The sequence below is a fragment of the Lissotriton vulgaris genome, chromosome 9 (genome assembly GCF_964263255.1).
Source record: "Lissotriton vulgaris chromosome 9, aLisVul1.2, whole genome shotgun sequence".
Lineage (NCBI taxonomy): Eukaryota > Metazoa > Chordata > Amphibia > Caudata > Salamandridae > Lissotriton > Lissotriton vulgaris.
Genome location: NC_141697.1, coordinates 143621333 through 143647613, shown reverse-complemented (window position 1 = coordinate 143647613; position 26281 = coordinate 143621333). Strand labels below are relative to the sequence as shown.

General features: G+C 46.1%; 1 protein-coding gene across 1 annotated transcript in view; it reads right to left on the bottom strand.

Annotated features, from left to right (window-relative positions):
* SPTBN5 (spectrin beta, non-erythrocytic 5) overlaps window positions 1-26281 on the bottom strand; it is a 2284272-nt gene that overhangs the window by 320715 nt on the left and 1937276 nt on the right. Inside the window, exon 55 of the mRNA XM_086937224.1 lies at window positions 16946-17158. Coding sequence (XP_086793350.1) covers window positions 16946-17158 — 213 coding nt within the window. The remainder of the gene's footprint in view (window positions 1-16945; window positions 17159-26281) is intronic.

Here is a 26281-nt window from a genome sequence, read left to right as displayed (position 1 = left end):
AAAGGCTGCAAGTGGGAGCTGGAAGACCAATCCGGCAGAACCCATGAGGGGCTTGGCTCTTGAAGGTCTCTGGAGTACAAAGACACAGCCGATTTACGTGGACCCGTACTGGGGGACTCGGGTGCAGAGGTGTTTTGTCTGGTTGGCCAGTCTAGTCAGAGGCTCTCACTTGGTTTGGGTGAACTGAAGAGGGAGTGAAAATAAGACTGCAGGGCCACTCTCTGTGATTTCCTTGGAGATCCTGACGTCCCTCTTCGGCAGGCTGGTTTGGGAGTCGGTGGTGTTATGGCTGGACCCACAACAAGCCTTGTTGCTTGCAAGGGCTACGGTATCCCGGCTATTGGTGCAGGGCTGCTCCGTGAAGGCTCAGCATCTCGAGACTTGATGAAGCAACACGGCTGACCTCCAGGACTCTTGATGGCCTCCTTGTGGCGAGTTGCTCCCTCTATGGACATAATGGTCAGCAAAACGGTGAACTGGGCAGATGCAGTTGGTGCCTGTACATGCAGGGAGATGGCTTCTCCACCTCAAGGGAGATGCTGCTTGGTTGGCGGAGTACTGGACAGACCTTCAAGAGTTTGGGGAGGCTGTTCAGTGGCCGGGCAAGTCTTTCTTTGCAACTGTCAGGAACGCAGCAGCTAGGCAGGGTTTGGCGCTAATTTCCGTGATGGTCCACAGTTCTTGCACTGTTGGCTCTTCTTTGTCTTTCGTCTAATTCGATGTAGATGAATCTGAGTTCCTGGTCTTAAGGACCACCTAAATACTGAATTTAAGTGCATTAAGGGGAGTGTAGTATGGAAGTTGCCTATGGGCTACTTACCCCTAGGGTGATTACACCCCCTATATAAAGAGCATTCTGTAGTGGGTGATAAGGCCCCGTGTGGTGTTGGCACTCACTCTTAATGGTAACATCTATGCTTAATAACAATTGTTTATAGTGCTCAAGGGAGTGGGAACCCCCCATATCATAATTATATTTATATTGTTTTAGCATTTGTTTTAGCAATACCCCCACTAGGTTTCCTATTGCTGCTATTTCATACTGATTTTAACGCACTGTAAACACCCTTCCTGTCGAGACTCCCCTGACTCCCCGTTCCACCACCGGAACTTCTCCGTTTGTGTGGAGGGAGCCAGGGGGAGGTCTTCCACACACTCATTTCAGCCTAATTTCCGGCCCGGACGCCATCTTGGAGGGTTAGCGCTCCAGTCCTGCTCCTACTCCCAGCCCAGAAATGACAGGGAGGGAACGGGCGTGCAGTGGACGTGCGCAGCGGGTGCGCCGCTGGCACTGAAGGCGCACCTAAGGCAAGCCTGTCTGCGCCCATCCGCGCCTGTATGGCGCCAGGTACCAAAACTCCTGCTCCTACGACTAGGTCCTCAAGGAAAGAACTTTTGGATTTCCGCCAAAGCAGTAAAAACAGTCAATATGACTCATATGTTTGGTGTTTTAACTCAAACAGGTACATCTGTCAAAGGTCCAATTTTTCAGCCAGGATAGTGGGTCAGACGCCGTCGGCTAACTCTAAAACCTTGACCAGTGAGGCATTAAACAGTCAGGTGACTACAAGTGTGTACTCTTGCATCCTACTTAATTCACGGTCACTTGTTAAAAACAAATATGAATTTGCAGAGCTGATGTCCCATCAAGACCCAGACATTAACTTTCTCACTGAGACCTGGGCAGATAGCTCATCTGATCCTGACATTAAGATTGCCATCCCGAGTGGCTTTAATTTTGAAAGGCTAGCTAGAACAGGCAAGAGAAGAGGAGATAGCCATTGTCTATCGCAATTCAATTGAGGTCAGCTTTACACCAATATTTCATCTAGACTACGAAGCTCTCAACTTTAGTATGAAGATGAATATACATTTCAAGGACTATTCATCTATTGCCCACCAGGCCCAAGAGCTAGTTTTAATCAGAAAAGTCATACTTTTATGTAATCCTGCACAAATTACTCGAGCTTTACGATTGTTGCAGACTTCAATTTTCACTTCGAGGTGTCCGACAACATGGATATTGATCACTTAGCAGATACCCTTAAATGTTTTAGCCTGCACCAACTAGTTTATGTATCCACTCATATAGCTCCCCTGTCCACCATCGGTCATGAATCTGGCAGCTAGTACGGTGGCCAATCCACTCATGCTTCTACTAAATGTGATGACCTCCCAGTGAGGGTTTTGGGACAGGGTGGGTGTGCTTGCCACCACCACTGAGACTGACTGAAGAGCACATTTGGATCCCTCCTTGCATACTCCAGTTCAAACCAGTTCAGGGAGCCATTGGCACCGCTGTAGCGCGAAACTGGACTAGGACATGGGAGTATCCTCCCCACTGTCCAGCCCTTCTGCTGGGAGGGACCCTGAATCATCCTGACCCTATCCTAAGGGTACGTAAGGTCTTACCTGTAGGTGGGTGACTAGATTCGTCATGTGACAAGATTCAGATCATATACCACTTCAACTTCAACCATCTGGATACTCTGGACTTTGTTTTGGTAAACAGGACTGCAACAGGAATGATTCCTGCTGCTCCTGGTCTCGTTTTCCTGCTGGTCTTCTGCAATGTCTGTGCCCGTGCTCCATACAGGTTCTTCACTAGGCCTGTGGACATCCAAGACACCTGAAGGAATCTCCCTTGGAGTGAAGGAGTCACTCCCCTGCATCTGCAGGCACCTCAATGCAGCTGACCGGTCTGCTGCTCCTGGACTCCGTAAGGCTCAGCAACACAGGTGGTGATTCTGCAACTCCCTCCAGGCCTGCACTATCTTCATACAGAGTTTGAGGCCAGTATCCCTCGCTGGAACCGCTGGAACCGAACCCCTGTGCACTGCATCGACTTGCCATTGCCAAGGCTTGTTGGCTCTCCCCTCCGGAGATCTTCAAGCTCCAAGAAGCTCTAACCTCAAGCAAATCCTACAGCTAAGATCTTTGCCCTCACCACTTCCCCTGCACCATGGGCCTTCTTCATTGGTGAGCTGCTCGAGGTCCTCTTGCGACTCCTGTTCCTTTGGCCTGTGGATCCTCTTCAGGGTCATCTTTGGCTTCAGTACACTCCCATGCTTGCTCGGGCCTGTTCCAAAGTACCTGCTTGTGGTGATTCACTTGGACCTTGCTGTCCTGACACTGCACCTTTTTCATCAACCATGTTGTTTGCTGCTGTCAAGGATTGTTGGTGACCCTGCTGGACACCGACCCCATGCCTCGCGACATCCGACATGGGACAGCTAGTGAACAGCTCCTGGTCTGCTCTGCACAGCTGCAACTTCAAGGGCACCGTCAACTTCACCTGCATCTCCGACATCGGTGGGCATTCATCTTCTGAGGAAATAGAAATTTTACGTGGCCAATGTGTCCCTTGCGTGTACCCCACGTTTAGTGTATGTTCATGACATACATGCATTTTCCCTATCATGCCTGTAATATTAATGCCTCTGCATTTCCGTCCCATGTTAAAGTGTCAGTTACCAAGCCTTCCATGAAAGAAACGTTAATTCTGTACCTAGGCCTATGTTGCCAATGTATTTGCATGGTGCACGTTTAAAATGTCGAGATGAACCCGTTTTGTGGCTCAGCTGAGCCAGGACCCGAATTCAGGCTCCATGCCTCCAGACACTCTGAAAGCTGCAGTTTAGCTATGTATCCCTGACCTCTCGCATACTTCCTGCTCAGCCGAGAGAGGCCCAGTCCGGCCTGCCAAGACAGTATTTTGCTCACAGTTATCTGCTCTGCTCCACAGAAACACATTCCTGCTTAGTGAAAAAGGTAAACAGAACCCGTCCACAGAGATAGAGCCCAGCCTTTCTGTCTCCATTTAAGTGATTTACAGAGCTCGCATCCATTGAAAGCCCATGGCCCCCACGCAATGCACGAAGAAATATATGCACACACTGGTTCTTAGTGATGAGCAACCTTTGCCCAAGCGACCTTTATTTCAGATAATACATCCTCCAAACTTAAGATATCAGATAATACCAGGAGTGCAGGTCGTCCTGACACTCAAGGCTTCTGTACTAGAACGAAAGCTTCCCCCAGTTACACGTCAATTGCACGTCATGACCAAGTGGCGCACACAAGTAGGGTAAAGGTTCCAGCTGACCACGCAGACCCCCTCCATGTATCCACCCACCTATGACACACCTATGACTCCTCAAGGGAACGCCCACATGTACGCCTTCTTACACGCCCTTTTGTACGCCCATGTGCTCTTATCTCTCTTTTCCATGCTCCGCCTGGAGCGCTCCGCCTTCTCTATGCAATGTAATGTATGTTTAAAGTATAAATATTGTACTCTGTGAATAAAGTTCAGATGACGATCCTTCCTGAACCTTAGTGTGATGGAACCCGATTCTCCCTTAACTCGAGTTACTGAAATAAAGCCCTTTTGAATCGGACACCACGGACTCTGCCTCTCATTATATCCATGACCCATTGTTTAAGTATAGAAATTCCGACAGGGTAATATTTTTATTTACCACATAATCTGGCGCCCGAATAGGGACTAGTCCCCTTCCCCACGCGCCGGAGATGTAGGTCCATCCCTAGCCTCCTTCTACAGCAGTGACGGACTTCAAAGTGTACACGACAGCGGGACTTCCTGCTTACTCCCTCAGGCCCACGGAGGAGACAGACTGCGACCAGGCATCCACACGAGGCGGTGAGGATTGCAGATCATCCCAACCAGAGCCCAAGCCGTGAGAGAGCAAGGTCCGAGGTATCCAGAGGCCCACCTGTTCCGAGGCGCATGCGCAGCACCGCAGTACCGCAGTATCGAGTTTCCGAGGCCTTCAAGTTCTGCTTCCCGGTGAGTACCATTATTGGGGACGCATATAGTTCAAGACGGGTTCATTTATTTGAGCCCGGTAAAGATGTGTCTGTTCACACAGGCACGGTAAAGACGGGTCCATTTCGGTGGGCACGGTAAAGACGTGTCTCCTTGTGAGACCGGTATGGTTGTGCTGTATACCAGTGCATAAAGTTACGGTTTTCAAATTCATGTTTTCCCCATGTATCAGTCAAACTGTATCTGTTTTGGTGTTTTAGTGTTGTAGCGTGAATGGTTGTTTCAGTCAGTCCATTTTAGTGTATTGTGTTTTCATTACGTTTGTTTCAACATGCCACTGTTTTCGAAATTACGTCAGATAGGGACCAGGAAAGGGATACTCGAAGAGTCAGTTCCCGTCCCGCCTAGAGACACACCTTGTCATTTTATGTACCAGAAACACGGGCTAGATGCCATATTGTTTTTAGACTTATGGGTAGATTACACAAAAGATTTAGAGGAGAAGTACAGATGGCCTGCTTCAGGAACATGGGATTCTGAATGCATTATGAAAGTAGAGGAAGCGCTATGGAAAAGGAAAGTAAGACCGTCCCAGAAAGATGCCATTGAATTATGGCGTAAAGAAGCGCATAGGAGAGCAGAGAAAGAATTCCATCAAATAGAGAGGAGTAAACAAGCAGCGGAAAAAGCCAAAGAAAAAGAACTGCGGGAGGAGGGGGAACGGGTCAAGGCAGAACAAGCAGATAGAGAAAGAAATGCCCTTGTTGCTGGTATTTATCCCGTTCTCTCAGAAGAACTAGCTAAAGTAACTCCATCAGAAACATCGCGTAAGTTGCCACCACCACCTGTACCCTTTAGAGTACGTAGACAGAAGCCGACAGCTTCTGAAGATTTTATTTCCTCCTATCTAGAGGAGCCCGCACCAGACTATGTAAAGGCAGAATTCCCGCCGCCCCCACCAGCGGATCAGCTCCAACAGCTTCAGCTCCAGCAGACCGCGAGAGACGACCTAGGACAAGGGGCAGTGGGAGGGGGGCCACCGCAAACGCCACGAACACCGCCAATAACACGAACACCGTTAGGGCTACCACGAACGCCACAAATGACATCAACGCCATATAAGCATACTGTATCAGTTCCCCGTTGTATATACGATCCAGTACCAGGAGAAGGTACAATGCTCGTGTGTTCAATAAGATTAAGACATGCTACTGACTATTTGATCACATTACCAGGCATGAAGGAACACCTAGACAAGATATACAATTTCATTAGAACGGGGCAGGGACCCGAGAGTATAGAAGAGGCCATGGAACAAAGAAAGGTGGAGGTTAAGAACTTCATTTTACGTTTTTTGATTAACTGTCTGATCAGGGAACAAGACCAACCAGACAGAGAGGTAAAGAAAGGACTGATGGATTGGAGTGACAACATAGCTGCCGGTCGGCATGATAAGCAGGGACAGACAGAAAGTATGTACAAGAAAATACGAAAAGCGATCATAGAAATACACAAGGAAGAGTCTGACGGGCAGTATGAGTCATCAACGGAAGATGTTGATCCAGAAACCGGGGAAAAGGACAAAATAAATTACGTAGGCAAAGCACGACAGTTTGACAGGCCCAAGTGTCTCGACTACCGAAAACAGGGACATTCCATAAAAGAAAGATATTCCCTTGAAAATCTATTCCAAGCTACTGAAAAAGCCCTGAAACGACGGGTAGAGAGCGAGAGACCCCACACCCCACACGAACAGGAATTGGTCCGGTCAGCCATCCAATGGGTGTCTAATTCTAACATATATAGCAATGATATAGTGGTTCAGACCTTTTTGAGCCTTCCACCGAACGAACAGCGTTTGGCTGGTATTTACATGGTTCAACATTTGATCACGTTGTATGAAAGTCAATATTCTGATCCCGGTCCCTTGTATAAATTACTGGACGATATACTTCTAGACAGATGGACAGGTTTAGGTACTGATCTAATTAATGTCATCCTGGATCAACGACATAAGTACTTGACTTCTCTGACCACATGCATGCTTCCCGCCCCACACCACGACAGAAAGAACTTACACATAGACAGACAGAACCCCCTACGAGAGGTGCATCCCGTCAAAAATGCAGCGGGTGAGCTTCAACGAGTATATGTTTACACACCCTTAACGAAATTAGAAATACTGGAAATGAAAAAGATGTTGCCCTGCCATGATAAAGACCCGGGGGGGTTTCACCGAGAATTAAAAGACATTCTCCGCATAGGGGATTACACGTACTCTGACATTATTAAATTATTGAAAGTACTGTTGCCTGCTGGTATTTACGAAAAGCTTAAGGAGAAGGACTGGGAGGTGGGAGAGAAAAAGTTAAGTTGGGCAGAATGGGAAACAGAGGATAAAGGCCGGCACCCTGGTGTTGGTCTTGGGGACAAAGCAAAGGCACTACCTGAACTCCTAATACAGGTTCTGCCGAGATTATTGATTACTAAAAAGGAAGATTGGGATGCTATTTCAGCCTGTAAACAGAAACAAGACGAGGACACAAGTGATTTTTATTCTAGATTCGAGAAATGTTTTTCTATTAATAGTGGTCTTAAGCCCAGTAGTGAATCGTATCCACATCTTTTCGTGAGCAAATTAGTAGAGAATTCCTTACCCCCGATCAAGAATAGAGTACTGAAAGTTGAGAGTACTTGGCAAGCAAATAGCCCTTCGCAAATGTTGCAAATGTTACAGTATCACCAGAACAGAATTAGAGAAGAACAGGATCATGAAAAGAGACGCATGAAAGATACGAAAATGAAAGGGCTGGTTGCCCAAATGGTACCAGCCAATGCGAATAAAAAGGGTACGACACTTGTTAATGGGAACTGTAATTATTGCAAACAGCCAGGTCATTTTGTAAAAGATTGTGCTGTCCTGAAACACAATATAGCTACAGGCAAGACAAAGGAACGACCGCATCCTCCTAGGCAGAATAGCACCCCACAGAACACACAACAGACAGCAGCAAATTTTCCACCCCACCACCTGCCACGCAACAGGCCACTCAACAAATGTACCAGTACACACAGTTGGACTATCCAGAATACCAACAGTTTTCATGAAACAGCCTAGCGAGGGAAGTTGGCTTGCCCCTTATTGAAGTTCCTGTAGATCAAGAGGGTCCCTATGTACATAGTCGTGTATTGGGAAAAGACAGAAAATTTCTGATTGACACAGGGGAGAGCAGAACTACCATCAGCCATGACGAGGTTCCAGGGGCACCCCTTTCAGGCTCACAGAATGTTTCCCTTGGGATTTTCAGGAAAGCCTATTGTTAATGAAGTGTCGAAACCAGTTTCCCTAGGTGTCGGTCCATTGTCACGAACCACAGACTTGCTACTTACTAAGTCATGTCCTGAAAACTTACTTGGTATAAAGACACTGAAAGAACTAGGAGCAGTGATATGTTGTTCTCCGGAAGGAGTACGACTGTTCTTACGTGATTTTAAAGGACATTATGTGTTGAAGGATTTTGATCACAGACTCCGGAATGTACCACAGCATTTATGGGCACAAGGTCCGACAGACGTAGGTTACATGCACATTACACCACACCGTGTCACTCTCAAGACAGGAGTAGTATTACCACGAATCCGACAATACAAGTTACCACCTGATGCCGTAGTAGCCTTACTCAAAATTGTTGACGAACTCATTGCACATGGAGTGGTAGTAGAAACTGACTCGAATGTATGTAATTCACCTGTCATCCCTATTCTTAAACGAACAGACCCTAATGCACCACCAGTTTACAGACTAGTTATTGACCTTCGAGAATTGAACAAATGTATAGTCCCTCAATACCCAGTGGTCCCAGACATTTCTTCATTACTGACTGCTATTGATTCTGAGGCAACGTTCTTTACTGTAATTGACTTGAAGAACGCTTTCTTTAGTGTTCCCATTCATCCAGACAGCCAGTACCTCTTCGGATTCAGTTTAAATGGACGCAGCTTCAAATTTACGAGAGCTCCCCAAGGTTTCACAGAGAGTCCTAGCATTTACAGCCAAGCATTAAAGAGACAACTAGACAGTATTCATATGTTGTCAACACTGCACTGCTCCAGTATGTAGACGACATCCTAATTACAGCACGATCAGAACCAGACTGCGAAAATGCATCATTGACAGTCTTACACTTCTTGGCAGACAAGGGACACAAAGTGTCCCCTTCGAAGTTGCAATTCTGTGCACAGCAAGTGGTGTACCTTGGACACTTGCTGTCCAAGAGGGGTAGACAGCTGACACAAGAACGTATTCAGTTAATTGCTAACCTTTCACAGCCCAAGACACAAAAGGAAGTACGGGCCTTCATTGGCCTCACTTCATACTGCAGACAATGGATTCCCCAGTATGCATATCTAGCCAAACCACTCATACAGTTGACAACACAGGAGGCAGCGTCTTCGACTGCCCTCCCTTGGACACAAGAACATACCTTGGCATTTGAAGAATTGAAAAGAGCCTTATGTCAAGCACCAGTTTTAGCGACTCCTTGTTACAGCAAACCTTTTATGCTTTTTGTAACTGAACGAGATGGAACAGCATTATCTGTCCTCACACAAGATCAAGCAGGAAAACACAAGCCTTGTGCTTATTTTTCTAGTACATTGGATCCAGTGGCCCAAGCTCTGCCTGCGTGCCTGAAATCAGTTGCAGCAACAGCCCTAGCTATAAGACAGAGTGATTCCATAGTGTTAGGACACCCCCTGACAGTCCAGGTACCACATGCAGTGGAAGTTCTCTTGAACAGGACACAGACACAGCACCTGACTGTAGAGAGACTGACAGGATATGAACTGACGTTATTTCAGCCACACATAGAGATCAGACGATGCAATATTCTCAACCCTGCTACACTCTTGCCCTCCAGCACAGTAGACACTGCACCACATGACTGTGTGGAAGTAATAAATACAGTGACGAAACCAAGACATGACTTGACAGACATTGCACTGCCAGACCCTGACTTGACGCTTTATGTAGATGGTTCATGCATGAGAACAAGCACAGGAGAGTTAGTGGCCGCATATGCCGTGACCACTGATACTGAAGTCATAGAGACACAAACAATAGACACACTGTCAGCACAAGCAGCAGAGCTCATCGCTCTGACACAAGCCTGCATAAGAGCCAAGAACTTGACACATTCGGTGTTGTTCATGATTTCGGAGTATTATGGAAGGAGAGAGGTTTCCTGACCTCTCATGGGGCCAAAATTCAGCACGGTCCCCTTATTCAGGCTCTGTTAGAAGCAATACATCTACCTGCAGCCATAGCCATTATGAAATGCAAATCACACACGAAAGTTACAGACACCATTTCCCAGGGTAACGACCTGGCAGACCGAACAGCCAAACTTACAGCCCAGACACCAACAGACACGACAAAGACAGAGGTACCATTACTGACAAACAGCATGACAGTCAGGGATCCTTCACAAGATGTACTCGACATACAGACACATGCCACTCCAGACGAAATAAAGAAATGGACTGAACAAGGAGGGGTCCAGACTGACCAAGGTTGGATGACTAAAGGCAGAGCTACATGGTTCCTCCCAGACTCTATGGTACAAGTTATCATAAACACAGCACATAGTCCAGCACACTTAGGAGAAAAGGCAATGCTAGACAGTTTACAGAATATCTGGTTTAACAAGCACCTGCGTGCAGCAGCGAAACAGAAAGTAGGAACTTGCATGATCTGTTGCCAGTTCAATCCAGGCAAAGGCATTCCGGTGGAACAAGGTGGATTTCATCCTCCTGACCATCCTTTTGAAGTACTCCAGATGGATTATATCCAGATGGACAGATGTAGAGGTTACAAGTATGTCCTAGTAGTTGTATGTGCACTATCTAGATGGACAGAAGCGTACCCAGTCCCAGATAATACTGCTGTGACCACTGCCAGGCAAATGGTACGTGAGTTTTTCCCCAGATACGGATTGCCCCGTGTCGTGTACTCAGACAACGGTCAGCCATTTTCCTCTGAATTAATGAAACAAGTGTCCCTTCTGTTGGGATATCAATGGAAATTTCATTGTGTACGACACCCAGAAGCAGCTGGACTTGTCGAGCGCCATAATCAGACACTTAAGACGAAATTAGCGAAAGTCTGTGCAGAAAAAGGCGTGGATTGGATGGTAGCCTTGCCGGTTGCCCTCTTTTACATGCGTATGGTAGCTCATTCCAGAACAGGCCTATCTCCTTACGAAGTGATTTTTGGTAGACCACCAAATATATGGGGTACGCCTATGCCTAAGAAAATAACTGATGTTGACAGTAATATGCTGACAGATTACCTGGCTTCCTTGATGTCTGCACTACTCTCTTGTCGTTCACAGGTTGCCGCCGCCTTCCCTGACAACACTCAAGTTAAAGAACACACCATCGTCCCTGGTGACCATGTCTACGTTCGAAATTTTGATCGTTCAAGTCCCCTTGAGCCGCACTGGAAAACACCGAAGTTAGTTTTGCTAACCACGAGGACTGCCGTCAAGGTCGAGGGACGTAAAGGTTGGATCCACGCTCAACATTGTAAAAAATACTTTGGAGATTCTGGAACTTTGATCAAGACTATGGACAGTGCCGATGGCACAGACATTAAGCCCCCTTTTCTAGAAAAGACTCCGCAACAGGAGTATAGGTCCAAATTACGATCTAATAAGTCAGACAGCGTTTAATTGTTTAAGTCCACTAGGTGGTGAATCGGTTAGACAGGTCCCTGACATGTATAAGATCGTAGACCAGAATAGTAAAAAGAGAGAAAAGAAAGAAAAGTACTGCAAGATATTACGCAGTAGATGTATAGTAACTCTGATTTTGATGTCTCTTCTGTGCATCACTATAATATGTATCAGCTTGGCACTACATGTTTTCTTTCCTCCTATTGCCTCACATATTCACAGTACCTCCAATGACACTGTAGAGCACACATTCAGTGATCTGCCACCCCATGAACTGTCATATCGACTAGCCATGCGCAACAATACTTTTATTCGAATGTTGCACCATTCTCATCAGACCAGCAATATCACAAATTGCTGGGTATGTGGCTGACTCCCACCCTATCAGAAAACGAAGGGAGTTCTGCCTCTTTTTCCTTTTCCGTTCTCACACAATGGTTCGTGCGGGGCATGGTTTGCTTTAATGTCATCACTCGACAGAAAATACACAGTTTCCCAGGGTGATTGGATATGGGGAGATTTGAATAAAGTAATGAATAAGGCATGTTTCCCAGACGACGACGGTCTTCCCCAGAGGAAAGGGACCGATCTAGAAAATGAAGTGTACGAGCAAGGAAATGCTTCCCTTAACTTTATGATTCTGAATGTCCAGTCCGAGCAAAATATAGGTCCACCGTTTATATCAGTCCTACCAGTACAAGGTGAATTGTGCGTTAGAAAGAAAAGATCAGTTCATTTGGGACACAGTGATTGTAATACTGTAGTCGAGTTCAATGATAAAGGAAAGTCTACTTTCAAAGCTTCCCGCCATTCCTATTTCATTTGCGGTCAGACAGCCTATGTACGCCTGCCCTTAGACTGGGGTGGAACATGTTATATAGCGTTCCTGCTGCCACCTGTCTTTCTTGCCCCGTCCCATTATCATCGAGATTCACGACTAGTACATGTCAGACACAAGAGGGAGAACGATTCCCCAGTGGTTGATCAGACTGAGACAGCTTAGGAGCAATATACAGATTTCAATAAAGGATTCTTTTTCTTCATAGGTCCCATCCAAAACAGTAAACTCATATGCAGGTTAACAAGAACTCTAGAAGCAGTAGCGAATGAGACTGCATCTGCTCTGGCGAACTTGACAGAGGAGCAGTCTGCCATGAGACTTGTTGTTCTTCAGAACCGCGTTGTTCTTGACGTCATCCTGGCAGATAGGGGCGGGGCTTGTAGAGTGATCGGCTCCAGTTGCTACGTGTTTATTCCTAATAACGCGCCATCCGTATATGCAGCAATAACAAGACTCCACAAGATAGCTCACGAGATACATCAAGACCCAGGCACATGGACTTGGTCCGGTTGGCTCTGGAGTGTAATATCAGCATGGGGATGGAAAGTGTTGTCGTTCCTAGGAATGATACTGCTTATGATATTCAGTTGCTGTCTCTGTCTGCAATGTGGCCCGGCGATTTGCGGCTTGTGTGCCACTGCCTGTATTCCCCATCCACGTATACAAAAGAAAAAAGACGAACAAATGATGCTGTATGATCAGATATACGGTCTCATGAAGATAGATGTGTCCTGAAGGGCACAGTAGGGGACAAGGAGGGAATGAGGAAATAGAAATTTTAAGTGGCCAATGTGTCCCCTGCGTGTACCCCAACCCACGTTTAGTGTATGTTCATGACATCCATGCATTTTCCCTATCATGCCTGTAATAATATTGCCTCTGCATTTCCGTCCCATGTTAAAGTGTCAGTTACCAAGCCTTCCATGAAAGAAACGTTAATTCTGTACCTAGGCCAATGTTGCCAATGTATTTGCATGGTGCACGTTTAAAATGTCGAGATGAACCAGTTTTGTGGCTCAGCTGAGCCAGGACCCGAATTCAGGCTCCATGCCTCCAGACACTCTGAAAGCTGCAGTTTAGCTATGTATCCCTGACCTCTCGCATACTTCCTGCTCAGCCGAGAGAGGCCCAGTCCGGCCTGCCAAGACAGTATTTTGCTCACAGTTATCTGCTCTGCTCCACAGAAACACATTCCTGCTTAGTGAAAAAGGTAAACAGAACCCGTCCACAGAGATAGAGCCCAGCCTTTCTGTCTCCATTTAAGTGATTTACAGAGCTCGCATCCATAGAAAGCCCATGGCCCCCACGCAATGCACGAAGAAATATATGCACACACTGGCTCTTAGTGATGAGCAACCTTTGCCCAAGCGACCTTTATTTCAGATAATACATCCTCCAAACTTAAGATATCAGATAATACCAGGAGTGCAGGTCGTCCTGACACTCAAGGCTTCTCTACTAGAACGAAAGTCAGCTCCCCCCAGCTTCCCCCAGTTACACATCAATTGCACGTCATGACCAAGTGGCGCACACAAGTAGGGTAAAGGTTCCAGCTGACCACGCAGACCCCCTCTATGTATCCACCCACCTATGACACACCTATGACTCCTCAAGGGAACGCCCACATGTACGCCTTCTTACACGCCCTTTTGTACGCCCATGTGCTCTTATCTCTCTTTTCCATGCTCCGCCTGGAGCGCTCCGCCTTCTCTATGCAATGTAATGTATGTTTAAAGTATAAATATTGTGCTCTGTGAATAAAGTTCAGATGACGATCCTTCCTGAACCTTAGTGGTGATGGAACCCGATTCTCCCTTAACTCGAGTTACTGAAATAAAGCCCTTTTGAATCGGACACCACGGACTCTGCCTCTCATTATATGCATGACCCATTGTTTAAGTATAGAAATTCCGACAGGGTAATATTTTTATTTACCACACTTCGGTGCCTCCTGGTCACTCCTGAGTGGCATAGATTCCATCCCCTCTGCTTGCAGGTAACTCTTAACTTGACTCCACCTTTGGGTTCCACCGGACTCCTTCATCTTCTTCTCCAGTGGCATCTTTCTTGAAGTCCTCCATTGTGGTCTACATCGGTTTTCGATGTCACTTGACACGTATGCACCCAGCTTCCCTGGTGTAGATATCATGGTTTCTGGGGTATCCACAGGTGGGGGGACTCTCCAACCTTCCATCCAACACAGAGTTTTGTTGGGGTCTGCTGGGAAGGGTCCTTCTTCTTTAAAATTGCGACTTATCAATTAACTAACATTTAGCATGCAGTCGTGTTAACACTCTGCACACGTCCTCAGTGGGGTTCCGAGATACTTACCTTGGGTGGTTCCTTGGGTCCACGGCCCTTCTTCATCTTCTGGGTCCATTCTTGACTTGAGTCGTGGTTCGCCTTCCACTATTTTAGTATATTGTTTTGTCTCCCCCTGGAGACCACTGTGTATTTGTGCTGTTTACGTGCACTTATTTCCTAGGTAGTGAGTGTATTGTGTTTCTATCTCTGGGTACAAATGGGCACCAGGGCAAGGGGTGGCAAACTCCAGGTCTGGAGGAAACCAGGGTCGCATATCAAAGGTAGCAGAGGCATTGAAGCCTCTGGCCTTGGTATGCTAATTCACCAGCCGTCCTGCTGGAGGTGGTGTGATCACCTTCCTCCGGGGCAGGCATTGTTCCTGGCCTTTGAGAGCACTGGCCCTCCCAAAAAGGTGGTGAGAAACTAGTCTGTGGGGGCAGGCTGGAAGAGTTCAGTCAGTCACACTAAATGACGGGTAGGTTTCAGGGGGTACCTCTAAGGTGATATTATTACATGCAAGACTAGCATCAGTGTGAATTTATTACAACAAGGTGTTTGATACCAAACACCATTGTTCTCAGTGCAGCCATTATGTACTCGTAATGACCAGTTCCCAGTACATGTCCTTAAGATGGCCGCCTGCTCACTTGCAATATCTAGTAAAGGATCCTACCATCACAGGGGCCCATCTGCTCATGCAGATTCACCCTCGCAAATAATTGAATACACCCTGCCTTAGGGCTCCAATGCCTGCTGTAAGGGTGACTTACACATAGCATATGCAGTGTACATGGGCATGGCACACAGGAAGTGAGCCATGAAATGTTTTCAAAATGGTTTACACAATTTCATGCATCCTGCGATGGCAGGCTGCATGCAGTTTTTGTGTGGGTTCCTCTGGGTGACATAGACTATGCTGCAGTCCACAGATCCCCTCTTTAGTATCCATGCCCTGGGTACCATGGGTACTAATTCCTTGGGACTTACAAGGGTGCTAAGATCCTTGCCAATTGGATTACAATTACACATTTACCTTGTTTTAGGGAAAGTGCACTGGCACTGGAGGCCTGCTTAGCAGGGACCCAGTGCACTTTCAGTCGAAAAGTATCAGTATTAAGGCAAAAAGTGGGGGTGGCCATGTCAAAAAGGGCACTTTCCAACATATGGTTCATTTGGTAAGGAATAAATACAGTGAGAAAAAGACGGATAATGGGATTTTGATGTCTTCCCTAAAGTATTGGGTGTTTATCTCTCAAAACCTGTCAATCAGGTTCCCAGCACTTTCCCTAAGTCACTCTTCTCATCACTCAAAACCAGTCAATCTTGTTCATAGGGCCTTCCCAAAGACATGTCATTCTGCTGTTCGACTGCAAAATAAAATAAAGTTTGAAATACATGAGGGTTGTGAGGCCACTGCTCTGGCTGTATACCCCATCACTGTGTGTCGAATTTGATTTATACATACATGGACACATATGACATATATCATTCACATTTTCCGTGCATGATTTCTGACTTATTTCTAAAAGCACACTCTGAGAAAATTACATATTTTCTGAGGTGAATTGAGCATGGAAGGGTAGATGATCAAACATCCTGAAGTCAAGCCATCCATGTCATAATCATTAACATGTTTCGTGGCATAGTCTAATATTACCAAGGGCAGTGATTCTGAGGCACTATTCTCTGAACTGGGCGGGTGACAATAAGAGGTTATAGCCTGGGATTGCAGAATCTATTATCGGCCATATCAACATTGGTATATCATCAAGAAACGTGATGTCCTATTTTTTTTTTGTTAGAAACAAAAAGTTTTGTTAGAAACTTGTGCATTCTCACACATTAGAACGTCATGCAAAGGCAACCTCCTTCTCCCTAAAGGTGATAGTCCTGTGCCCCATCTTGGAGCAACTTGAACAGCCCTTCTCATTCAGCTCTCAGTCCCTAGATAACAAGTGGACATCTTTTAAGAGAAAATTAACTATCAGGTAGAAAACAGTAAGACATGCAAAATGTACGATTTGCACATAACCTCTGTCCAAATAACTGTAATCTTGACAGCAAATACCAAACATGCATAAGAAGGTAGAATGTGAAGTGAGCGTTCACCCACTGGTGGTTCATCTGCTGCAGTGTTCCTATATGTGGTATGGATAAGTTTACTTTTCTATGCTCTCTTTTAAGTACCTGTTAAAATCACAAGTCACTCACACACACACTTGCATACATGCATGCAGAAACACATACACACAAGGTTACGCAATGGTTACCCGTTACCTCTGTGAGGAACTGCTGAGCCTCACAGGCTTGCACCAGTCTCTGCTGCCTCAGCTCAGTCTCTTCTTTCAAGGTTGTCAACGCCGCCTCTAAGTTCTGCAAACGGTTGCTGATCTCACGGGAGGCGAAGTGGTCGGCCTGCACCAGCTTTTGTCCAGTGCTAGTGACTGCTTTGGTGAGGGCTTCACGGCTGTTGATCTCATTCTCTAAATTCTGGTGACAAGGAAAATTAGAGTAAGACTGAACTAAATATGGGGCCAAATTTACAGGTGGCTTTTAACATCCAAATGCCAACAGGAACAAAATGTATCTAGAAGATTAAGGAAGACTTAACCTTAGCAGTGAAATTAACCAGCTTGTGTCAGTGGGTAAATTTCATTTGGTTGGTAGATAAAGCATGCAATATATCTGGCTTATATGAACATTTGCACCACATGCCAGAAGAAAGCCGTAAATACATGACCTATTAATCAGTATATTCCCCTACAAATGTAACTATCCCACCATTGTGTGTGGAGGGGAAAATATGGCTTTTTCATTTTTCGATGTGGAAAGTGGAAAACGTCATAGTCTCCCTCCGGCTACATCAGAGGACATTAGTTTGGTGCGGAGTTTGCTCTTGGGGACAATACATAAATACACAACCATTTACTCAGATTTGCCCAGGTAAAATTCCTAGCTGGGACTAACTTGAAAAAGGCATACCTTTACTACAAGGAAATATGGGCCCAAATATTTCAGAGATTATCGTGAATACTCAAGCCTGCTTTGAAATGTCCCCTGTGGGTTAGGCCACCATTTGGAATCTCTGCCCTTCAAGTCTTCTTGGACAACTCTTTAGTTATGACTGTCCCCTCGCTGAGGCTTTCTTCAAATTAAATCACATTGTGGAATGTACTTATCCCAAACTGGAGAAGAGGTGGGGTGAGGCAGTTTCCCTAATGTATTGTACTAAGTACACCTCTTTGAAGTAAGCATACGCTTAGAAATGCTAGGAATGAAGGGAAATAAATCTATTGGGCTTATTTTCCACAGTCGTAAGCAATTTGCACATAGACACATCTAGACCAGGTGTCTTCAACCATTAGATCACGAGTTACCAGTAGCTCAAAGACGCCCTTGGAGTAGCTCACAAACGAGTTCATTTTTAAATAAGCACAAGATCACATTCTCCTTTTAAAGTTAAGGGTACATGGTGTTTATTTTACATTATTATCGTGAGGCTGCAGATAGTAGGGCCTGATAATGAACAGTGTTCAGTCCGATTTATGACCCAGGCTGGGGCACAGCTGTAAAGAACTGAAGTACTGGGGTGTTTAACTGTTAATAAATAAAAGTCCTTGTCAACTCAATATTGGAGCCTGATAGCAAAATTATGTTTCTGAATGCTTTTAAATGGGAGAAAATTAAAATGAAAACTTACCTTAATGATTAAGTTAACACTTAGGGGCCCATTAGGATCTCGGGCGGTGGCGATGCGCCCAAGATCCGTCCCCCCCGCCACCCATTTCCCCCCGCCATATTACTATGGCGGGGTGGGGGACCGCAGCAGACGGAAAGACCGTCCCCCGCTTCTCCGCCCGGTCAACAAGTTGACCAGGCGGAAAAGAGTTTAATATGGTGGCGGTGTCAGTCAGACACCGCCAGCCATATTATCATGGGGCGGAAACATGCCTTTCCATGGTGGCATTGCCGCCACGGAAAGGCATGCAGTAAATGCTTGCGGGGGCCCCTTGGGGGCCCCAGGGACTCTGGGGCGTGGGGGATGCACATGGGGGGTACCTTTGGTACCCCCCTGCAGTTCCATGCACAACATGCCTTCCTGGCATTGTGGCGGGCGGCGCTGAGGGCACTGCCAGCCACAGTGACAGGAATGCATGATGCGCCCACCACTGTGGTGGGCGCATCCTAATGGCCCCCACGGGACCCCCGCCCTTATGGCGGGCGGTCACATTTCCCGATAGGCCGCCCGCCATCCTAATGACCCCCTTAATATTTATTTTCTCCTATGCCAATCAATCACAATCACAGCATTTATATAGCGCGCTACTCACCCGGAGGGTCTCAAGGCGCTTGGGGAGGGGGGGGGGGGTCCGCTACTGCTCGAACAGCCATGTCTTGAGCTGCTTCCTGAAGGCGAGGTGGTCTTGGGTCAGGCGGAGGTGGGTCGGGAGGGAGTTCCACGTCTTGGCGGCGAGCAAGGAGAAGGATCTTCCTCCTGTGGTGGCTCTTCGGATGCGGGGGACGGCGGCGAGGGCGTGGTTGGTTATTCGAAGCTGGCGTGTGGGAGTGTAAAAGTTGAGGCGGTTGTTGAGGTATTTTGGGCCTTGGTTGTGTAGGGCTTTGTGTGCGTGGGTGAGAAGTCGGAACGTGATTCTCTTGTTGACGGGGGGCCAGTGCAGGTCTCTCAGGTGTCCGGAGATGTGGCTGTGTCGGGGGATGTCCAGGATGAGTCTTGCTGAGGCGTTCTGGATTCGCTGGAGTCTCTTCTGGAGTCTGGCAGTGGTTCCGGCGTAGAGGGAGTTGCCGTAGTCCAGTCGGCTGGTGACGAGGGCCTGGGTGACCGATTTCCTGGTCTCGGTGGGGATCCACCGGAAGATCTTACGTAGCATGCGCAGGATGTTGAAGCATGACGAGGAGACGGCGTTGACTTGTCTGGTCATGGAGAGGGAGGAGTCCAGGATGAAGCCCAGGTTGCGTGCGTGGTCTATTGGTTTGGGTGCGCTGCCCAGGGTGGGGGGCCACCAGGAGTCATCCCAGGCGGAGGGCGAAGATCCCAGGATGAGGACTTCCGTCTTGTCTGAGTTCAGTTTCAGGCGGCTGTTCTTCATCCACTCGGCTACGTCTTTCATCCCCTCCTGTAGGCTAACTCTGGCGGTGGCGGGGTCGTTGGTGAGGGAGAGGATCAGCTGGGTGTCGTTGGCGTAAGAGATGATGTTGAGGTTGTGATAATCAAAAATGTAGGGAGGAGGGTAGAAGGTCCATTCATCACCCCAGTAACAGTAGTTTAATTAATCAAAGAAAGAATGGACACTTGGTACTACTTAACCATTGGTTAAGTTGGGACACTCTCATAAACGCGGTGTTATTCGTGCGGTGTATATCTTTCTTCCGCCCCTCACTCGCGTTGTGGCATTTATCATTGAGTGTTCCAATAACGTGCTATATGCCAAGCCTCAACCAGAGGCAACCTCTGGCGTAAGTAGCAGTGTCCAGAGATAAAAAATGCATGAAAAGGGCAACCAGAAAAAATGTATAAAAAACATATACTGCACCCGTGGTAAGTTTTAATGAAAAAAGGTGAAGTATTGTTATTAAAATTAAGGATTGCGGTATTACTGGAGGTCGTGTTAATGAATCTCCTTATACCTTATGAACTACAGTGTCAACATGTTTCTGCTCCATGTGGCCCATCCGGGTCTACGGAGCATTCGTCAGGACAGAACATAACAAATGAACAACAGACAAAAAGGGGTTTACTTGCACGATTTGTGTAGTAAAATGATTTCAAAAGTCGTATCCAAAGATGCCTTTTGGAAATTTTCTGAAAAAAGGCAGAAAAGCATTTATTGTAGTGGGTGCGAGTGTAGCACAAATACAATTTCTCAGCTTTGTGGAGAATTCTAATCAAAGGTAAGTACAAACAAGTAGGCGAGCACTCAGTTGTGCTCTGTGGGAATACGTAAATAGGGCTTCACTATGAGGACTAAAGGAGAAATATAGGCTCTGCAGGTTTAATAACAAAATACAACCTATCTGTTGGTATTTAGGTTGAAAATAATGTGCTAAAATGTCGGAGGAGCACAAAAATGGTAAACAGTACTTTTGACGTTTGTAAGCAGAGTGGCTCCGACAAAAACATGTGATATCTCAAATACACTGTGGTATAGTTAAAACATATAGCGTTATATCGTGATGTTCTTACCCCATTTGGTAGTTGTATACAACTTCAACAGGTGGCTAAGGGACTCTCTGGTCCCAGACTGAAAAGGAAGGGTAAAGGGTGAAGTATTAGGCGTTCGTCTTACCCGACAGATGAAGACGCTAAACCCGGACTTTCGTCCGCCATTCTTACCAGCGTGTGGGGAGTTCCCGGGACTTGTGCTGTCTCTGCCCCTGGATACTAGGTGCTGGTTTCCTGTTCCTATTAAGACGGGAAGAGTGAAGAAGATAGAAGACAGACTACGCTTTCTATGTTCGATGTGCCCCGTTTGTGTTTGTATTAGAATATGGGCATTAAATTGAGGTATTATTTAAAAGATGTATGTTATTAAAGAAGGTGATATTCACAGCACATGTATTGGGGATCTAGTAGAATTTGTGTTGGAAATCACATTTTGTTTTCTCTTTTCTGAAAATAAAGCATTTACAAGGGAGTTGAAAAATGTACACACATATTCATTTGTGCGTAGTCACATGAAATGCGACTTGATAAAAGCCCCATTAAACAGGAAATGTGGACTTAGCCAGTCATGGTAAGATCAAGGGATATTTTAGTTTTTTATGAGAACTGGTGCCACGGGATATTGTCATTGAGCCCAAACAGATGAGTTTGTAAGCGGTCCACCCATCGCTGCTCCTTCTCAAATAGGATTTTTTCAGCATTCCAGGGTCTGTCTATTAGTTTTTCAAGGACTGTCCATCTTAATTCTTCGCAGTCATGTCCTTGGTCGACAAAATGGGAACACAGTTTCGTATTGTTTTTCTTCAGTCTAATGTTACTTTTGTGTTCCCCTATGCGAATCTTGATTTTTCTACAGGTCATACCTATATACTTCTTCTCGCAGGGGCACCAGATCATGTATATGACATGAGTCGAATTACAAATTGTGTGATGTTTCTGGGTCCATTTGAAAGAGTCTGTCAATTGTAGAAATTGTGTAGTTGTTGTTAATTTACATACTAGGCATGAGCCACAGGGGTGGTGGCCTGTGATAGGTAACATTTCCATATTTCTCAAATTGTTGGGGATTGTCCTCGGTGCAGCTGGGCGGGTGTGTACAAGTAAATCCTTAAGATTTTTTGTACGTTTATTTGCAAAGCGAGGCTTTGGCCAGTTATGTTTTCCGGTATTCAGGATAGACCAGTTCTTGTTGATGAGTTTTTGTACTTCGTATGTTGCAGGGCAAAAGGTTGTCACACAGGTAACCAGTTCCCGGTTAGGTTCTTTGTTGTTAATCTGTAGGAGGCAATCTCTGGGTTGGTTTTTTGCTCTCTTGCAACATTTTGCAATAGTGGTAGGTGTATAGTCTCTTGATTTCAGTTTAGTACACAATTCCTTTGCTTGGACTTCATAGTCAGTTCTTTTACTACAATTTCGTTTAAGTCTTAAAAACTGGCTATACGGTAAATTGTCTCGGAGAGCTTTTGGGTGGTAACTCTTGTAAGATAAAAGACTGTTCTTTGCTGTGGGCTTGGTATATGTCTTCGTTTCCAGCTTTCCATTTTCTACAAAGATCGTGAGATCTAGGAAGTCCAAATGAGTTTTACTCATGGTATAAGTGAATTTGAGCCACTTGTCCCTCTCATTTAACCATTCCATGAAAAGTCTCAGGTCCTGATTCGTGTGCCAGATTAATAGAATGTCATCTATATATCGTTTCCAGTATAATATACTGGAAACGAACGGGTTGGTCTCGTTGAGAACAAACTTACTCTCAAAATGGCTCACATAGAGGCCCGCTACTGATGGAGCGAAAGCACTGCCCATAGATGTTCCATGGCATTGAAGGTATAGGTCTCCGTTATATTAAAAAAAAAATTCTGTAAGAGCCAGGCGACAGCACTCCAGGACGAAGTGTCTGGGTGTCTTGTGGGTCCATTCATCCATGAACAGTTGATCTTCCAACATCTGAAGGGTTTCGCCCTGTGGGAGGCTGGTATAAAGTTGTTCTACATCCAAGCCAACTAAAATCATGGTATCAGGGTCAAATGGTTTATCTGATATTTGGATGAGTAGATCACTGGTGTCTTTGAGATAAGTCGGTGTTTTTTGCACCATCGGTTTTAGGTACTCATCGGCAAATTTTGATAAAGGTTCTAACAATGAACCAATCCCCGAGACTATGGGGCGCCCTGGAGGGGGGACTTTGTTTTTATGGATTTTTGGAAGTGAATAAAAGAACGGTGTTTTTGGTTCCTTAGTTAGTAAGTACTCTGCTTCTTTTTTGGAAATCCACGAATTGCTTTCGGCCTCATAGACCATTATCGCAATGGTATTCTGAAGTCTAGGAGTTGGGTCTGTCAATATTCTTTTATAGAATTTTGTGTCTGATAGAAGTTTGAGGCATTGATCATCGTATCCCTGTTTTGTTAGGATAACAATTCCTCCCCCCTTGTCTGCAGGTTTGATTATTATTCTGTCGTTTGTTTTTAGTTCTTCCAGGGCTAGACGTTCCTTCTTAGTCAGGTTTTGGAAGGCATGTTTTTTGGTTTTATTCAAATCATCAATTCCTTTCATTAACGCTTGTTCAAACGTCTGTATTTCCACTGGAATGGCGCTGTTGGGTGGATTAAATTTAGATTTTTTCTTTAGGGACGTATCTCCTTCATTTTGTTGGTATTCTGTACCCGAGAAGAACAATTTTAATTTTAGCGTTCTGCAGAATTCAGAAAGTTCGCTTTTAAGTTTGAAGGTATCCAGTGGGGGGGTAGGGACAAATCCCAGGCCTTTATTTAAGACTTTGGTTTGATCATCCGATAGGACTTCGTTGGTCAAGTTGACAATTAGGGATTGTTCTTGCTCGTGCTGGGTTTGGCCGTTGCCATGCTCCTCGTTAGCATATTGCGTTGCTGGTCCTGCCAGTTGATATTCTTTTTTCTTCCGCGTGATTGGTTCTAGCCTCTCCCTAAAAAAGGCTGTTGTGGGTGTCCGTTATCATTACCGGTTGTATGTTGATTACCCATTTGGGGAGGTTGCATGTTGTGATTGTAAGGGTTCATCCAGCCTGCATATGGTGGTATAAAGGGCTGAAAAAATGGCATTTGGTTTCCTTGAAAATACGGTCGCTGCCATCTGTTACTTCTTCTGGGTCGTTGGTACCGGTAATTTTGACGTCCTCTTCTTGGGGTGGAAATCTCAGAACCCGATTCGGAGCCATCTGAAGTATTTCTATCTGAAGATTCATTATCGGATCCCGGATTTGGGCCTGTGTAATCTTCTTTTGTGTATGGATGCATGCGTTCCTGGCTGAACTTCTTGAGGTCTTTTGCAAGTTTTTGAAGTTTATTTTCCATAAGATATTCATGAGTTTCATTCATTTCTTTTGTGATCTCTTCCAACCTTTTTTGGTATATGGACGGATTTATGCCCTTCTTTAGTTCTTCTTCGCATGCTTGTATTTGGACCAGGAGGGCATCTGACAGTCTCTTCGCTGTCTTAACTGAACTCGGACAAGACGGAGGTCCTCATCCTGGGCTCCTCACCCTCCGCCTGGGACGACTCCTGGTGGCCTCCCGCCCTGGGCACCGCACCCAAACCGACAGACCATGCACGAAACCTGGGCTTCATCCTGGACTCCTCCCTCTCCATGACCAGGCAAGTCAACAGCGTCTCCTCGGCGTGCTTCAACATCCTACGCATGCTACGAAAGATCTTCTGGTGGATCCCCACAGAGACCAGGAAGACCGTCACCCAGGCCCTCGTCACCAGCCGACTGGACTACGGCAACGCCCTCTACGCCGGGACCACCGCCAAGCTCCAGAAGAGACTCCAGCGGATCCAAAACGCCTCAGCCAGACTCATCCTCGACATCCCACGATCCAGCCACATCTCCGGACATCTGAGAGACCTTCACTGGCTCCCTATCAACAAGAGAATCACCTTCCGCCTCCTCACCCACGCACACAAAGCCCTACACGACCAAGGCCCGAGCTACCTCAACAGCCGAGTCAACTTCTACGCTCCCAAACGCCACCTCCGATCAGCCAACCACGCCCTCGCCGCCGTCCCCCGCATCCGAAGAGCGACTACAGGAGGAAGGTCCTTCTCCTACCTGGCCGCCAAGACCTGGAACTCCCTCCCGTCCGACCTGCGCCTGACCCAAGACCACCTCTCCTTCAGGAAGAAGCTGAAGACCTGGCTGTTCGAGCAGTAGCGGCACCCCCCCCCCCCCCAAGCGCCTTGAGACCCTACGGGTATGTAGCGCGCTTTACAAGTGTCACTGATTGATTGATTGACTATTAAGACCAAGTAGTCCAGGGTGCATTTCCACGAAATGGATGACCAATCACGACGGAATGCTAGGTCGTGCAAAAAAATTCTAGGGGCATTATTTACCCACAATCCTCTTGGGGCTGATTTGGACCGCAGGTACTCTGTCATTATTATGCCATGGATGGCAGTACGTATTTGTTCTCTCTTCTTCTCGCTGAGGTTTTCCCAGTCATCAGTTTGGGCTAGGGCTTTTGTTAAGTCTGTATTTTGTAGTAAAGATTGACCTGCCAGAATTTCATCAATGTCCTCTCCAGTGAAGCTGAGGCCCACGTTGTCTTCCATTTTATTTGTATTAAAACGGTTCAAAAATGGGAAAGTGTGTACACTATCTACAGTTTCACACTTGCGACAGAATTGCTCCCGCAGCTGTGCGCTGCTTTAAATGCGATAATCAAAAATGTAGGGAGGAGGGTAGAAGGTCCATTCATCACCCCAGTAACAGTAGTTTAATTAATCAAAGAAAGAATCAACACTTGGTACTACTTAACCATTGGTTAAGTTGGGACACTCTCATAAACGCGGTGTTATTCGTGCGGTGTATATCTTTCTTCCGCCCCTCACTCGCGTTGTGGCATTTATCATTGAGTGTTCCAATAACGTGCTATATGCCAAGCCTCAACCAGAGGCAACCTCTGGCGTAAGTAGCAGTGTCCAGAGATAAAAAATGCATGAAAAGGGCACCCAGAAAAAAATTATAAAAACATATACTGCACCCGTGGTAAGTTTTAATGAAAAAAGGTGAAGTATTGTTATTAAAATTAAGGATTGCGGTATTACTGGAGGTCGTGTTAATGAATCTCCTTATACCTTATGAACTACAGTGTCAACATGTTTCTGCTCCATGTGGCCCAGCCGGGTCTACGGAGCATTCGTCAGGACAGAACATAACAAATGAACAACAGACAAAAAGGGGTTTACTTGCACGATTTGTGTAGTAAAATGATTTCAAAAGTCGTATCCAAAGATGCCTTTTGGAAATTTTCTGAAAAAAGGCAGAAAAGCATTTATTGTAGTGGGTGCGAGTGTAGCACAAATACAATTTCTCAGCTTTGTGGAGAATTCTAATCAAAGGTAAGTACAAACAAGTAGGCGAGCACTCAGTTGTGCTCTGTGGGCATACG